Source organism: Dreissena polymorpha, chromosome 8, assembly GCF_020536995.1.
Source record: "Dreissena polymorpha isolate Duluth1 chromosome 8, UMN_Dpol_1.0, whole genome shotgun sequence".
Taxonomy (NCBI): domain Eukaryota; kingdom Metazoa; phylum Mollusca; class Bivalvia; order Myida; family Dreissenidae; genus Dreissena; species Dreissena polymorpha.
The window spans coordinates 22438189-22456802 of NC_068362.1; the positions used below are offsets into that span (position 1 = coordinate 22438189).

The window sequence follows — 18614 nt, forward strand, 5'->3', positions numbered from 1 at the left end:
ATCCGCAGCCTTTCAGAATGTGCTTTTCAAGGAATATTCCGATAAACTCTCAAGACGTTTATACCCTTCAATGGTCCTTAAAAGCAAACTGCAAATATATACTTGGTCCTATGTCAACAATAATGTACTGCTGGAAAATAGTGCCCAATGCTTAGACGCTCTGTATAGATCTCGCGTTTTGGCAGTTCCTAACTGACGCCAGGGTAAAATTATTAACAATGCATCTTCTAGGATTACTTAATGTTATATGCGCGTGTATCTAAATTAGTCATGTGCGGAGTTATTTCCGTTGCCCACATTGTATTGACACAGAACACAATATTGCTTAAATGACGCAATCTCGGGCGCTCTGACGTGAAAGATTCAAAATAGACACATCTGGGATTGGTCACATTAAATATCACTTTACTAAATTTACTTTTTTGAGGTATTTATTAAACTGTTTTGGATTGAGTTGTTGTGTTTTAACTGTTTGACTGATTTTACTGGTTTTATGTTTTACGCACTGTTTTTTGAATATGCTGATGCGATAATATTATTTTAATTAATTTACTTTTTTGAAGAACTTAATGTACTAGTGTTGTTTGAGTCGATGTGTTAATGTGTTTTTTTTTTCATCGAAACTACTGGTTTGATGTTATGGCATAGGGCCAATTTTGTATCACGCGACTCATTTGATTATCACCAAATGTATATGTTACGCCCTTTTATAATGTTAATAAACGATGGAAAAGCATCAATTTAAAAATTGAAATTTGTTGGTTTTGGTAGATTTAATAATCCACAGTTGGAGACGAAACAAAATTCAAACCACTTGTGATTTGAATTTGATACAGTATATATTATGGTCGATGAAACATTACGCATGTGTCGATAAAAGGAGATAATTGACGCTCTTTATTCAAAAGGAATTTGGAACGGTAGGTTACTTCTGTATTGCTCGCATTGTGTCAAGCCTAATGAAAAAAGAATAAGAAGTGTGTCGTAATGCTAACAAATATTTCTTGGGGCAACTATAACCCTGATAAAAAATATTATAGACAAAGCTTAAATAAGCCCGACAACTTAGCTCAGCATAATTAAAACTATATTACTGTTAAAATGCAACTTTATTACATAAAAAACGGCATAAAAAGTAGTAAACACAACTCAGTTTTAATAAACAACGATTTTAAGTTTGGAATCGTAGTCAAGAAACAACGATGATGTTTACCCAAGCCTAGGATTTCAATACGAAGAATCGGAACGACAAAGAGACGTTTTATAATTGACCAATACACAATGAAAAGTCCGAGTTACGTGAGATAATGTCGGCAATGTTTCTTACCTACTCAGGTGTGTAAAGTCCGTCGTTAGATATTAGATCTCACGATAAAATTCTAGTAAGATACACATGATTTTATTTTCATTTATGCTCTTTATTAATTGATTTATTTTCGTCGGTGACCTTGTTAATCAACACAATTTATTATGATACACTATGGTAATATTGCAGGCGTGTGTAATGCCCGTAACTGCGTTTCAATGCATCATATTGTCCAATCGGTCTCTTAAAATAAAGACATCAGATTTCCATTGATACTCATGGAAACTGTACGACATTTGTTATGGAACATTGAAAATCTTTATTATCAAGATGTTGGTCGAACAGAACTAATTATTAATTTGCTTTACACTAGTCTCATTAACAGTATTTACAATAAGTATTTTATAATCGACAAAACATTTAAAAAATAACCATGTAAACACTACACTAATAACACGTTTAAAAAAACAATTGTTCAATAATGGTTCAAAGCCACAAAATAAGTATCAGATCAAATGCAATAAAAAAAGCTAAAAAACGAAGATCACATAAACAAAATCACACTGTTGCTATGCTTTTATCTTAAATTCACTTTTTATTTGAGGCGCGATGGGAAACGGCGTTTAATATATGAGCGTAAAAGGTCGTCCCACATACGTCTCGGCTGTCCGAACGATCTTATCAGGGACGATACTTTCCGCTTTAATTGAATTTGTCGTCTAATCGAAGTCTCTTCTTAACGAAAATTCAATCTAGGCGGAACGTTTCGTCCCTTATTAGCCTACACAGACTTATCAGGGACGACACATTGCGCACATGCCTTGATTTCCCATAGCAAGGCTCATGTATAAATGTTACGCGTACTGTAAGCTGTATACTGATCAACGTTTTCAAATTAATTTGTGTCGATTATAAAAGTGGCAGCGAATATGTCCCTTAAATATTGAACAGAAGTTAACGCTTAAAAACTCAAGTATCACGAGATTTAAAATACAAATTATCTTAAATCAATACTATGTGTACGTTTTCTAATGATTAGAAAATAAATGTTTAATTCACACGATTTTTTTAAGTTCACACTGTAAACGAAAATGGGCATATCTATAAAATCGAAAATATTTTACAAAGTTTTACACTTCAACGTTGATTGATATTTTGGCATTTAGGTATGTCTAGAAATATGTGTAAGTAGAACACACAAATCATGAACAAAACTATGCGCTTAAATGATGAACTAAATACAATGTTTATAAAGTGACTGTACGTTCAAGACAATATGAGAATTACATTTTAAAGTATAAGTAGTTAGTGAACACATAGTTGTAAACAACGATCTGTTTGATGTTCTGCCACACTGTCCGCAACAAATCTTTATCTTTCTTAACTGTGTATCCTGGCGTCTATACAAACTTGTTAGCGATCACTTTTGAGAATTCTGAAAGAAACTAAAGCAGATCAAATAGTAAACAGAAAAGGGAACTGTAATAAGTTGATAAACATCCATAAATCGATAATTGAAGTAGAAAGCCAGCTTCACCTCTCACTTGTTTATTTAACTTATGTTTAGCAATAATTATGGCTAAATGTTATTTCTTTTTCTCTTAAGTGCGTAAAAAAAACAATCACACATACAAACTTGTAAACCATTACATATATAAACTCGCATTTGATGTATTTCGGCGTGAAAATCGTTTAATGATACCTTTGAGTACAGTTGGCCAATATAATGTCTAAACATGACATGTTCCATGCAATTGGGACATGCTTTTATTTGGAAAAAAGGAATGGAGTTACTATCAAATGAATTTAATGGCATGATGACATTTACAATCTTCTTGAAAGATTATAGTTCTTACGAATGTAACGACTTTTTTTATTATGCTACATAACATTATTATTATAATATTGGTCAAGGGGAATGTGTTTATCACTAATTTCCTTAAAACTCATCTAAGAATAGTGAATTCTTAAAAACACTCACTATCCGCCGCCATCATATTTTACCGTTAAATAAAGCAAAAATGAGTACGAACAATACAATGTTGCTGCGCACGAAAACCTGCACATTTTTTTTGGAAATTGTTACGCACACGCTCATATCGACAAATTCACGTAAGGAGATGCGTTACCATCAAAACTAATAGAGCCGTCTCCGTCAATATCCGCTTCTCGGATCAGCGCCGCGAATTCACGCTCTGTCATCTTCTCGCCGATTGAGTTTAGCACGGCCTTCAGTTCTTTGCAGCTTATTTTGCCTGAAACAATGATTATTTCTCCAGTAAATACTTTGAAACAGAAGCCCGCTTGTAGACACGCAGAAATCATGTTCTCCTATAGATTAGTTCATTGTTATTGCTTTTATTTTTAGATTTTGGCGCATGCACTATGCACTGGTAGGAAAAAGCACTGGTTAAAGTAACGTTTACCATAAGGATAAGGGCACTTGTCTAGTCAATACATCGAAAAGAGACTCTGAAAAAAACTTTATAACACCTAAATAATATTTCATATTTATCACATGCAATACCATGTTTCCCATGTTATATAACCATTACGAATATTTTATGTTAATGCGTAATATACTTGTTAAGCGTTTTCATTGGCTTAGTTTTCGTTCGAATGACCAATCGCATTTTGTTATTTTACTTAAATGACGTTCCAACGTCAATGACGTCACGAAATTAAAATAACAATCGGGATGTATCATTATGTTTGCATAAATATTTATTTAATTTGCTAATTTAAAAGCATGCTATAAAAATATCTGACACTCGTTGTCATTTCATACCATATTTTATAAAACTCGTCCAGGAAATTCGTTAGTAAGCTCGCCAAAGGCTCGCTTACTCACAAAATTCATGAACTCGTTTAATAAAATATGGTATGATATGACAACTATGATAACTATGAGTGATAGAAAGTGTAAGGGTGCATTGAAAATAAACATACTACAAAGCCCTATTAAAGCGAAGTGCATGAATGTATTTGTCTGTGTGTTAATAATTCAATTAAATGACTGCTTAATCCTACCAGAAAGAGAAGACATGGTGGTATAATCAATTGTGTTTAATGACCAGACTATCATATGCCATCCTTTGTGGTTAATGACACTTATCGGGACAATATCTGATCAAAACGAGATAATCGGTTCGTGCTGGACTAACGGGCAATTAAACACCAGAATACAAAGGCGTACAAGATTTCAAGATAGATGCAAACAATTCAAAAATACATTTAATTGAATATAATATATATATATATATATATATTTAATGTGTCAAAGTGTTAGTTTTCCGAGACATAAACAATTATGTTTATGTTTTTATATGTTGTGTATATATAATGTATCTATTTATTGCTTGTTTTCAATCTTATTTGTTAAAGTACAGTAGAACAACATGTTGGCATGTTTAAAAATAAATATAAATATAATCGTTTAAATTTGAACTATCGCGCCGTATTTCTCCCCCGAACCAGAATACTCCGGATTAAAAGACGCAGGTACGCGTGACGTCACGCGGGAACAGGTCTATACGGCGTTAGTCTATTGAAGTCATACACAAATTCAGCGAGTACGTCAACGCAAATGTATTGATATTGTAACAATCATGATAAGAGTTTTAAAGATTTCACCATAAAAATATAATAAAACGAAGGGCGTTGCCAATTTCGACCCACGGACCATGAGTAAAACAAAGTAAGAGGATGACCACTCGCGTGACCTACTCGGTGACGATCGGACCCGATTAATGAATGAAATCTTCACGTGTAAAGACAAACCTTCGCAATGGACCATTGCAATCAAACGTGTGTTTAACATGTCAACCTGTTGAAACTGGCGCTGGGCAGTTTGTTTTGATGCAAAATGTAACGGCAGGAACGGTACGACTGTTGTTCTTTTTTTTTCATACGTTTTATTGAATCATGATACAGAGGCCCGCGATCTTTGCAGGGGAAATGCCCTTTACTCCGTGAATAATTCAGTCTTAGATCGGGTACGATCGACAATGAGTAGGTTACGCGAGTTGTGTATCGTGCTATTTCTTAAAACTTGTAAAAAATCTTGCAAGATATGTACATTGCCAGAAAGAAAATTCATTTCTGCGTTGAATTACCCAGACCAATTTCGTGCAACTCGCTGCACAATTGATGAAGTTATGGCTGTTCAAAGCGACGCACCCAGTTTTCGGGTGACTGAGTTTAACACATTGTTATATATTTGATAGTGATTTTTTCCAGAAAAATTGATGTTTTGTTATAATTTGATTATTTATCATTCAAAATGATGTTTTCAATAATTAATATCATAGCCACACGCTAACCACCTGTGGACACATGAGGCATTGCTTGTCTCGACCCAGGAGGCGAGATTTTTTAAGTATTAATTTTGAGTAAAAATATTATTTTAAACGATGTGACCTATATATATATATATATATATATATATATATATATATATATATATATATATATATATATATATATATATATATATATATATATATATATATATATATATATATCTTTACAACGGTTAAGTTAGAGATATCGTTTGAATAAAAATTGATATATGACGAACAAATTTCGATCTCAAAAGCTCAATTCTGGTGACCCCAGCTTTATGCATTTATGTGTTGTTTTTTTTGTATTGTGCTGTTTTGTGCTATTTTGTGCTGTTTTGGCAATTGGTCACTTGCCTTGCCTTAAAAAAAGGACCATTTAATTGTTTATAATGAGAATTCAATATTGCTCCAGCAGCTGGAGTTTCACTTCTTTATATTGCATAGAACACATGAATTCTTGCGATCTATGGAAACTGCAACATTTACATTTCTATGCTTTAATAGATTGCGATTTTTGATAGATATTTATAAAGCGATAACAAGAACACCATTTACCGTCCCCGTTTTGATCAAACACTTTGAAAGCTTCTCGTAATTCGGATTCATCACGTGTCGCCGACCTGGCATCTTGTGATTTTGTCGTCATAAGACTCACAAACTCCTCAAAATCGATCTGACCGTTTCCTGAAACAGTCGTGCAGGACTAGTCTTCATAATTCATGGCATACTATCAAATTGCAGATAATGTGACTTATTTTTATAATTGAAGATTCAAATGACGTTTCGTGCCTTATTCTAGTTCAACAATTGGCAGACATAACTTTTGAATGTCATTTCAGATTTATTTTATACGATTGGCGTATTTCGTTCATTTCGTCCTTGTATTTTAGCACCATACTGTATAGTACATTTCCTGTATGGTGACCACCAACCAAACTAACATGTCTCTGAACTGAAACCGGGTCGCCAAAGTGATAATCGCGTGTACCAACCTCTACGCTAATCGGTCAGCCCCACGAGTACACATACAACTGTACTTTCAAAATATTTGTGAAGGTCACCACGGTTCAAATTCAAATCAATATATTTAACTTATAAAGAAAGAAATGTAATAATCAGTAACCATTCACGTATTTCATTTGTTAAAACAGTGTAATACTATGCTTCCTAGATCTGAACTCACTGTTCCAAATAATAAATACACATTTTGGTAAGAAATATCGCCGATTCTATTCTATTAGAGTTTGCCTTTCTCGTTGTTTAACCGAAAATCAGTCTCTTCATTTGGCTGTAAAATGTTCGATCCAGCTTTTTCCTAAATAATTACTTGTATAGAACTTTTGTGTATAACCCGCGTCATGCAAAAATGGGTCTAATGCCATATACCAGCTTAGGTCCAGAAAGGAGCTTCCCTTTCCGCTTATTAGACCATGAAACGTTACTTTATTTATTAGGGACAGCGTCGTCCTGCCCATACTGAGCGATTTTTCAGCGTGGCTTGATCTACGATATCCGCATATTTCATAAGACCCATGTTCGCAAGACGCGCGTCGTTAAGTTTTTGACCGAATCAAGAGTCCTGCTAAAGATTGACGCAAAAGAAGCCTCCTTGCTTACATAACTCTGCTATCTTCGAAATGTCTGATATTTGACTTAGCGTAGGATGACGGAAATTGAAAAGTATTGCGTGTATTTGTCACGCAATGTAAAGAAACGATTCGTCCTTCTCACAAAAAGGTGGAATTTTCTGGCAAGTCGACGCTTATCACATGAATGTTTAATGACTTCTTTATAAGAATCAATTTATTACTGAGTCTCTTGAAAACATTGTTATATACGTGTTTGTAGTTTATGGCAAATCAAGTAACCTCTAGAACACCGACGAAGGGGATTTATTCAGGACACTGTATTATATTGAAACATATACGCGGGTACATAACCTGTTAAATATGTATATTCATATTAATATAAAAAAGTCCAGTTTTTTAAATACTTGAATCTGAAATGTAATAAGAGATAATTAATGTTCGATCGTGATATTTAGTTACGAATGCTCAATTCAAATGTATGATCTTTTAAGAGCATTTCCACAATTTTTCACGGTTATGTAGAAATGCAAAGTATATATATAATGGCAAGATGCTGCAAGTATCACCAACTCACCATCATCGTCCACCTCCCGTATGATGCTACGTATTTCCGCTTCCGGTATACACTGACCCTGCACCCGGAAGGCGTGCGACAGCTCCGATGCGGAAATTCGCCCGTCCCCGTTCCGGTCAAACATCTGGAACGTCTTCCGCAGCTCTGAAATACAAAATAGTCGTGTAAGCTGTACTTGCTTATGCAAAAAGAGTTTGTCTGAATTAAGTCATGTTTTGAAATCGATTCCATTCAAATATATTCTTAGAATTGTTTCTGTTTCGAATCTGTTTCTTCCTTTTTTTTTTAGTAAATTGATATATCTTGACTTTCAGCGGAGAATTAAGAAGTAATTTTTTTATTATTTATTAATCAATTTAAACTTTTTGTATCGGTTGTAAAGACAAGCCTAATAATTATAGGGTCATATCGCTTATAAGTAGAATAAGTAAAAGATCTACAAATATATTAAAAAAAAGTCTGACTAGTTGGTGCGAACAAAAAGATATAGTTATTGAAATTCAAGCTGTATTTCGTAGATATTTTAACCAGATTCTTCAATTATTCGATCTGAACTAAACAGGGCTGTGTCAGCTCGCTCTGATTGTGTCACTGTTCATCACTTATCTAGCAGATTTTTTTAAGCTGAAGTGCGACAATGGAGTCTTTATGAACGATAATACTGATGACATATATATGCCTTCCTATTTGCTGACGGTAAAGCCAGCACGACCGATACAAAACAAAACCTACACAAACAAATAAACTTTATTGAACAATACTGCTCCCTAACCGGGATGAAAATAAATGTGGACAAGTAAACAATTATGGTGTTTCGCAACGAAGGCCCGTGTAGATTTAATGAAGAGTGGTTTAATAACGTTGAACAAATTGAAGTTGTGCAGATTACAAAATATCTGGGAGCGTATTTTACGCCAACCTTGTCATGGATCAAGCGTAGGAAATATTCAGGATACAAGCTTCGAAAGCGGAGGATAACATATACAGATTTCAAAAACGAGTTGGTTACTTCCAACCTAAGGATGCAATGATGCAATGGTGACCCCAATTTTATGCTACCCCGGGTTTCGTTTCAATAAAACTATAGAGGGTGTACGCTCCCGGTTTAGTTAATACGTGGCGTGTTTAAATAAAAATGTTCCAAACTCTCTCGCTCTGAGTGAAAGTGGTCGGCATCCATTAAATGTAACGTATATGTCGCTTTGTGTTAAGTATTGGACAAAGCTGACTCGAATGGAAGGCCAAGGGTATTAAAAAACTGTTACCTGATACTACGTAACTTAGACATTGACGGTAGGACAACGTGGGCCACCGGAGTTAAAAAACAACTGTTTAAAATGGCTTCGGGTTTGCTTGGAAAGCCGATGAAATTGGAAACGGCAATGCTTTGATGAAACTCTAAAAAGGAGACTTAAAGACTGTGCTATGCAAACGATACAGGATTTTATCAAAATATCACCAAAAGCACTACATTATTAATATTTCAAAACTCTCCTGAATACCGAGAGATACCTAAACATGGATTTACCTTATATTTTAAAAAGGACGTTATCGCATGTTCGTTGTTCAGGCCACGAACTAAAATTGAAAAGGGCCATCATAAGAATATAGAAATTATAGATATTTTTACTTTTGTGTAATGAAATGTTTATGTAATTGAAGACGAATTCCATGTTGTTTTAGTGTGCCCATTATATGATGAGATCAGACTTAACTATTTAATGGACATTATTGAAAACCATTACATAACTTTAAATCTTTTAATACAATGATGCCGGATTATGACAGAAAGAGTGTATTTGTTATGGCAAAATATATGGACGAAGCGTTTTCTACCCGAATGAAATTTTTGATTGATACTTTATTTAAAAGTGTTTCACGACGGTATAAGTACTCTTATTATGAAACATATAATTTGCATTTCTAAAATGTCAAAGTTATTATATGATATGTTATATACTTGTATGCTTATGTCTTGGTGTTACACGTTCTGCTCGTTAATAATATATTATTAATTAACATATGTCTGCTGTCACCACATTGGATGATTATTGAACAATTGCATTTTGGGCCGGAGGCCTCGCATTATAATAAACAATATGATATGTATGTTAATATTAACATTGAAACACCCACGTTTTTATTAAAGATTGAGTACCTAAATGCAAAAATAAATCATACAATCATTGATAGATATACAATCGATAATTCGACGAAACTTAACATTCACTACATATCTTTATGATCATAATTCGTATTTAATTATTTTTTTTTACAAATTAGGTGAAACGTATGATAAGTGATAAAAATGATCATCACAAAATTCTTCGCAATGCTATTTGTCCAGCTGTAACGTTTTGAATTGTTTGTACAGCTCCTTAATTTAAAACATAACATTACAAATTTTATGGAGAAAACAATGTATACCAATTGTCCCCAAGATCACATTAGCCGCGTTCAGGGAAAACAGCGCCTAATGCATACGTGAACAGTATCGTTTCAGATTATCCTGTGCAGGCTTTCAAGAGACGACACTTTCCATTGTCAAGCGTTAATTACTTAAATGATGTTTCCTTATGCGAAAATCCATATTCGGCGGAAAATGTCGTAATTTATTAGCCAGTGCGAACAGCAAAGGCTAATCTGGAACGGCAATTTACTCACATGTTCAGATTTCTCAGAATAAAGCTCACAGTTAAACACTATATTACATAATAAAATTGTATGGTTACTTGCATGTATGGCAATATAAATATATTATTAGTTTAAATACCGATTAAGACTAAATTTTTAGTACTAGTAATCACATTTTTCATATCTTATTGACGATAAACAATAAGCAATAAAACCAAAAACAAATAATAGCTTCAAGCTTCAAAAAAGTATTTATGATTATGTACTGTAACAATATCATATTGTATATGGAAGGCTGCTCATTAGTAATGTTCGTCTTGTATTGTTCCCTTACCTTTCAGCTCTTTACTGGAGAGTTTCTTCGCCTGTAAAATATATTTATGTTAGAAATCATACAGAAATATAATCATGTTTTAATAACGTATTTGGCTTCAAAATATCTTATATAATTGATCTTGAAGAAAACGTTAACGTAAGTCTGATATTGTGAGTTGGTAATATAATATGAATGTTTTATTGTTTGTTGTGTGTTCATATAATTTTCTGTTCAAACACAACAAGGCCATACAAAATTATATATATAATCTGCAAGTATGACTACCATTTTTTATTCAATCCCTTCGACTGCGACTGGATAGACGTCAAAATGAATTTCCAGTGCATTGACACGTATTAAGACTTTGACATGAGCATTATATATGTGTCATATATAACATACTTGTCGAATAGCAGTTAACGTTTTCAAAACATCGTTTCAGAAATACGCAATCCTTAGAGACCATAACGTGATTGGAAATCTGTCAAGGCAGTGTTTCCCTTTCATATTCACATTTAATTATTGTATACACTATAATCAGAAGCAAATTTAGCAGGTTTTACAATTGTAAAATGTATACCAACAATCATACATATTCATAGGGATTAAAAAATATACTGGCCAAACAATAAAGTTATTTAAATGAGTAATATGAATCATGTTACTACATGTAATTGTTTATCTTGGTAAAAATATTATATAACATATTAAATGACCCGTGTCGTGCGAAAATCTTTATTATGCCAAATGCGGTCAGCAAAGCTCCAGACAAGCCTGCGCCCTCGCGCAATCTAGTCAAGAGCTAACGTATCCGCTAATGAGGCCACGAATCATTGCGTTTTTTTTGCTAAAGACTACATCGGCAACGCAATATTTTGTTACTACAATTTTCAATTGTTATACTTCAAATCAAGGGATTACAAGTCAGGTATTAGCTCTATTGTCGCACGTCACGTCTGCTTCCAATCTTGTAACATGAATTGCAACCGCTTTCTAGTAGATTGAACTAATCTAGATTGGATAGAAGAACGTTTAAATTGTGACATTTCTTGTTTCGACTAAAATACTCAGACGCACATTTTTGTAGAAGATTGGCGTTCAAAAATATCCTGGGAATTTTTTTCCGAAAGACTGTGACTACCATATTGCAACTGTCAATTCGCATTCGATTAACTGCGTGCTGTTTATTGCCTAAGAACATGATATGTGCATAATGTTGAATTTGGTATTGGAAATATACACATATAAGAATGATATAAGTCCGTAAGAAGCCATTAGCATATGCAAACCAGGCTATTACATATAACACAAAATTAAACATGAAGGTAAAGTTTCGGGTTTATAGTCTGATTTTGATGGTGGAACATCGTCAGCCTAGTTTTATACTGTACACCCGATCACTGGGATACAAGTCGTCCGTTAACATCCGGCGCAGTATACAGCGACGGCACATTGGCCTATTTCACTCAAAGTTATAAAACATGATTATACATATATAAAGATGGATTCAAAGCTTTGAAAGGTCGTTTTTATTTTTGGTCTGCAAGGATATAAGCAGTGATTAAAAATTGAGATTTATATCAGACTACAATAACTACGTGTAGTGTGGTGCAATAACACATATTAATTTACTTCCGAAGTGTATCATCTGGTCTTTAATCGTGTATGGCGTCCTCTCTCGGAGAATCATTACGATAATATACAAATTGTACTACATGGTAGGGTTTCGTAATCTTTTCAATAAGAAGAAATTGTGCTGATATTTAAGACTGTTTACTTACAACGAGCATGATAAAGTTATAATCAAAATACTCTGTTATTATTTAACCACTGAGTAATACAATTGATTTCTGTAAATAATTATAAACAAGACGCATGGTATTTTAACGTTGTTTACATCGTTTACTTAATATTTTATTTTCATGTTGGGAGTTTTGTTCAGAAATTTTGTTTAGGCTCATTAAAAACTTCGGGTTTGTCTATACTTTAGTTTTGATCAAAGCCAATTGTTTATGTTTACTATACACAGGATTATATTGTATTAATTTTGCTTTTAACTCGAGTATGAACTGCTTCACAAGGCTAAGTCGATTGCCTGTAACAGTATTCATTCGGATTACAAAACGTACTTTTGTCATTTAAGAATGCAATACTTATGTACTTTTAATATATAACGTTACTTAAGGTGTGCGAATACACGGATACAGGATAGGGGATATTATTCTAACTAATTTGCAGCATTCTAGTAAAACGCGGTAAGAAAACATGAATTGCAAAGCTATTTGAAAGTCTGCTTACAAACATTAAACATATATCAGCCGGTCCCTATAATTGATGAGAGACGTCAAACTGATTGTAAAATCTATCGTTTTAACTTTTGTTATTGCACATTCATGTATTTTATCTAACTAATCATACGATGCCAGATTGTTCCGCTGAACATTAGAAAATAAATATTGATTCAAGAAGTTTACAACTCGTTAATAATCGTTGTATTTCATTTGGTACTCAATTGCTGTTGATTATATACGAAGTGCTCTAAATTAACACGTTCAGTTTAGTTTTTTCATCCATTTCTATTGAAGAAGTTATGTTGCACGCAATAAACCAAATATATCATCATATGCTGAAAGTGCCATCACTGTTTCAATAGTTGGTTAAATATCTTTCAGAAGTACTGTCTCTATCAAAACCAGGTTACGATAGTAAATCTCTTTACGTTTCATAACTCAAACGACAATGCTTTAACATGTAAACTGATTTTTCTGCTGACTACAGCGCACTATAAGACCAGTGTGGTATTACATTAGCCCGAGACTGTCGAATTCTCCTTAAGTACCTTTCCGTGTTTGTAGATTGCTGAATGAGACGTCTAGAGTGGCAAACAGTCCAGAAAAAAGATAATAAATCAGTTATTCGCTTCAACAATCTGTCTGAAAATATTCAGGATCGTTTAGTTCTCGACAGAGTGTCAAGAAATAATCAATTGTATTTGTAATACATCAAGATATTATTCTGAAAGGTTTATGTTTAGTTTCTTAATAATACTGCTGCAAGGGTTTTTCATTTGCAATATGTTTTAAGTTTGTAATGTGTTGTTAACTTCAGAGTAACTAACATTTTTGAAACAAAAGTATGAACACATTTGATTTCATTGTATTATATATCGTTGCAAAATAATCATTTAATACAAATAATGCATCGCTAACAAATCTGAGTTGAACATCTCTTGCAACAGTAATAGTATTGATGACAAAAACATGAACACAACACAGGGCCTTTACTGGGAAGAAGCTCTCCTTTATCTCTTTACGAATCATTTAAAGAAGTAAATTTGCTATAACAATTACATTTATCGCCTAGCGTTTATTTCGCAGTATCAATATGTAAAAGAAGCTGCGTAATTCACTCGAGCTTTTTGCAAGCTTGCTTAATCTGCCTTCTCATTCGATACGAAAGCGAGTTTCTCCTGAACCAATGACAATCGTTTTTATCGGTTGACCACTCTGACAGTGTTATACAGCCCAATGGACATCATTTATTAACACAGTCAATAGCCCATTTGCTATGTTTTCCTGATATAATTGATTAGTTCAATCGCGGAAGTGTTCGAAAATCGCATTCATTTTGAACAGATATTCGGCAAAGTTATCACCTAGCCAGTTTTTGTCAGACAATCTAAAAATGGACCAAAAAAAGAGATGGATTATATGCACGCGGAAAAAATATAATGAATGACAATTGCGATTCTCGTCGGTTTTTCGTGCCAATAATCTGGATATATTTTTATGGTTATTACATCTTAGGCTCAATGAGTCGTGTTAACAATCAGTCAGCCAATACAGTTAAATTACTATGACAACCTATTATCAGTGAAAGAACAAAGAGGTTAATGTTCAGAGAGGCAAATTTCTATTGACTGTACTGCTGATCTTTGATATCATCACATAACAAGTCTCAAGAACACACGCATATCAAATCGTTTTTCTTCTGTCTTTTGGAAAAAAATATTTCCATCGTGTATGCACAATTGCAAAACCTGTATGACTTCATTTATGTTTATGTTCATAGTTTTGTCATCCTGTTATGATTTGTATACATACGGTTGTTTAACATGGTGTGGGTAAGTTGATCGATCAGCGAATATACGGAAATTGACATGACTGTTTTGAATATTGCATGACACATGAATATTATACATATGTTTCTATATACGTGAAGCATGAGGCAAGCAAAGGGGGAATGTCCTTGTAAAATCTTCTTTACTCGAGTACCTTCTCCTTAACTTGTATTTAGTTCAGCTCGAATGTTTTATGACATATAGCACTTAGGCATAAATCACATTTACATTTGATGTTTCTTTTATAAATTAAATTATTACTAATAGGGTGGATTTAACGACATAACGTTACTGCATGGCATTTACATCATATTCTGGGACCAACTTATACAAATATCTACTAAATGATTTTATATAAACCTTACCAATCAAATTCGGCAATCGTATTTAATATATTATCTGTTTCACTTAGTTTTGCTATCGACCAGCAACGCGAAAGAATCAACAACATGTAACTATAAACTTGAGATGATCTTTCAGAGTTGAAAAAAATAAGTTCACCTAAATGATTTGACTATTGGTGTTTTTCTTTTAAAACTTTTTCTGGTTGTTTAAAGACACATACACTTCCTGAGCAAACGAGATCTGTTTCACTATTATGCACTGCAAACGAGATCTGTTTCACTATTATGCACTGCAAACGAGATCTGTTTCACTATTATGCACTGCAAACGAGATCTGTTTCACTATTATGCACTGCAAACGAGATCTGTTTCACTATTATGCACTGCAAACGAGATCTGTTTCACTATTATGCACTGCAAACGAGATCTGTTTCACTATTATGCACTGCAAACGAGATCTGTTTCACTATTATGCACTGCAAACGAGATCTGTTTCACTATTATGCACTGCAAACGAGATCTGTTTCACTATTATGCACTGCAAACGAGATCTGTTTCACTATTATGCACTGCAAACGAGATCTGTTTCACTATTATGCACTGCAAACGAGATCTGTTTCACTATTATGCACTGCAAACGAGATCTGTTTCACTATTATGCACTGCAAACGAGATCTGTTTCACTATTATGCACTGCAAACGAGATCTGTTTCACTATTATGCACTGCAAACGAGATCTGTTTCACTATTATGCACTGCAAACGAGATCTGTTTCACTATTATGCACTGCAAACGAGATCTGTTTCACTATTATGCACTGCAAACGAGATCTGTTTCACTATTATGCACTGCAAACGAGATCTGTTTCACTATTATGCACTGCAAACGAGATCTGTTTCACTATTATGCACTGCAAACGAGATCTGTTTCACTATTATGCACTGCAAACGAGATCTGTTTCACTATTATGCACTGCAAACGAGATCTGTTTCACTATTATGCACTGCAAACGAGATCTGTTTCACTATTATGCACTGCAAACGAGATCTGTTTCACTATTATGCACTGCAAACGAGATCTGTTTCACTATTATGCACTGCAAACGAGATCTGTTTCACTATTATGCACTGCAAACGAGATCTGTTTCACTATTATGCACTGCAAACGAGATCTGTTTCACTATTATGCACTGCAAACGAGATCTGTTTCACTATTATGCACTGCAAACGAGATCTGTTTCACTATTATGCACTGCAAACGAGATCTGTTTCACTATTATGCACTGCAAACGAGATCTGTTTCACTATTATGCACTGCAAACGAGATCTGTTTCACTATTATGCACTGCAAACGAGATCTGTTTCACTATTATGCACTGCAAACGAGATCTGTTTCACTATTATGCACTGCAAACGAGATCTGTTTCACTATTATGCACTGCAAACGAGATCTGTTTCACTATTATGCACTGCAAACGAGATCTGTTTCACTATTATGCACTGCAAACGAGATCTGTTTCACTATTATGCACTGCAAACGAGATCTGTTTCACTATTATGCACTGTCCGCTTATGTTGCTCCATGTTAATTACGCTAGTCAAAAGGACTTATCAATACTTTCAAACTTGATAAAGTATGGCACAAAGGACTATTATACAAACTACAACACGCAGGAATTCAAGGGAATCTCTTATCTTTTTGCGCGATTATCTTTCTGCTCGTAAGCTAACAGTAATCTTACCGGGCGCGCATTCAAGTCCTATTGAAATTCTCGCCGGAGTCCCCCAAGGCTCTATTCTAGGACCACTTATGTTCCTAGTGTACATAAATGAAATAATCGTTGACATTCAAGCAAACATTCATTTGTTTGCTGATGATACTAGTCTTTTCATGGTTGTTAACTCGCCTAACGATACTGCAGCTGTATTGCAATCAGACATAGACAAAATCCCAAGCAGGGCTGACAAATGGCTTGTATCATTTTGCCCAACAAAATCCGAATCAATGCTTATATCTCGTAAAATTAATAAACCATCTCATCCATCGCTTACCATGCAGAACACTACTTTACCTATTGTAAATGTCCATAAACACTTAGGTGTATTTATGTCTAATGACTGTAATTGGCATGCGCATATATCTTTTATAAAAGAAAGTGCATGGAAAAGAGTTCATATAATGCGTCGATTAAAAATAATTCTTGACCGAAAAACTCTTGAAAAAATATATGTTTCGTTTGTAAGACCAATGCTTGAGTATTCAGATGTTGTTTGTGATAATTGTACACAATATGAAAAAGACGAACTAGAAAAATTCGAAGCCGAAGACGCGCGAATAACATCTGGATGCACGTGCCTAGTCTCATTAGAAAATCTTTACAATGAGCTAGGATGGGAATCTATTAGTCAACGAAGACGCAAACATTAATTAATACTAATGTATAACAGAACTCTAGTAATGTCTCTACTGACGTACAATCCCTCTTGCCCGCAACAGTTGGTCAGGCAGCAATTACTCTCTCAGAAATGCTTCAAATCTTCAAACAATTCAGACCCGAACGTCACTGTACTCAAATTCGTTCCTACCGTCTACCTTATCTGAATGGAATAATCTTCCCGATGTCAAAAACGCCGATTCAATACTTTCATTCAAAAGGCGTATTTACATTGACCGACCAACTCCAAATCCTTTATTCTCGTACGAAGCGAGACAATCTCAAATGTTGCATACACGCTTAAGAACAAATTTTAGCGCCCTAAATAAACATCTATTCAGACGCAACATCATCACATCACCTCTGTGTCTCTGTGGACTCCATGAAACGACATCTCATTACTTTCTCGAATGCACTCAGTATGCACATATTCGCGATGAACTAACAAATAAGATATATATTTATTCCGTCCCATGCATCGAAACTATTCTATATGGAGACGACATTCATGACTATTTAACAAATACCAAAATAGCTGATGCAGTTCATAAATTCATTATCGATAGTAAGCGATTTGATACGTAAACTTGCTACAGTTTCCTTAAAAACCTCTCCCTATTTTTCCCATACCTCACCCACTTTAACTCCTACACCTTCCAACTCTGTCATCGGAGTTGCTCTTTTTGCCGATAATGTTTCTAGATTAATCATTTTGTAATCCAATTATGTTTTTTCATAATCATGCAACTGTATATATTTCAAGGCGAGGGAGAAGAGCCATATAAGACTTTGTCTTTCGTTCTCATCCCATTCAAACATGTTATTATTTAATATAAATGTTGTATGAAATTGTTTGCATAAAAATGCTTGTTTGAAATCTATCAATCTATCTATCTATCAATCTATCTATCTATCTATCTATCTATCTATCTATCTATCTATCTATCTATCTAT

The 18614-nt window shown here is 34.0% G+C and overlaps 1 protein-coding gene across 1 annotated transcript; it reads right to left on the reverse strand.

Moving 5' to 3' along the window:
* Positions 1 to 1134: 1134 nt before the first annotated feature.
* Positions 1135 to 18371, reverse strand: LOC127840375 (neo-calmodulin-like). The gene is made up of 6 exons (XM_052368787.1): positions 18291 to 18371; positions 10781 to 10811; positions 7813 to 7956; positions 6205 to 6333; positions 3436 to 3561; positions 1135 to 2741 (listed from the first exon to the last, which is right to left on the reverse strand). Exons 1-6 carry the CDS (start codon positions 18369 to 18371, stop codon positions 2707 to 2709), a joined length of 546 nt encoding a protein of 181 aa, XP_052224747.1. The 3' UTR covers positions 1135 to 2706.
* Between the last annotated feature and the right edge of the window lie 243 nt (positions 18372 to 18614).

Excerpts from the sequence above, each read along its gene's own strand:
- LOC127840375 (XM_052368787.1), bottom strand. The coding sequence starts at position 18,371 with ATGATTAATCTAGAAACATTATCGGCAAAAAGAGCAACTCCGATGACA. Across the intron at positions 6,334-7,812 it reads ACGGGAGGTGGACGATGATG|GAAACGGTCAGATCGATTTT; the intron begins GTGAGTTGGTGA and ends CGACTGTTTCAG. Across the intron at positions 3,562-6,204 it reads GTTTGATCAAAACGGGGACG|GCAAAATAAGCTGCAAAGAA; the intron begins GTAAATGGTGTT and ends TCATTGTTTCAG.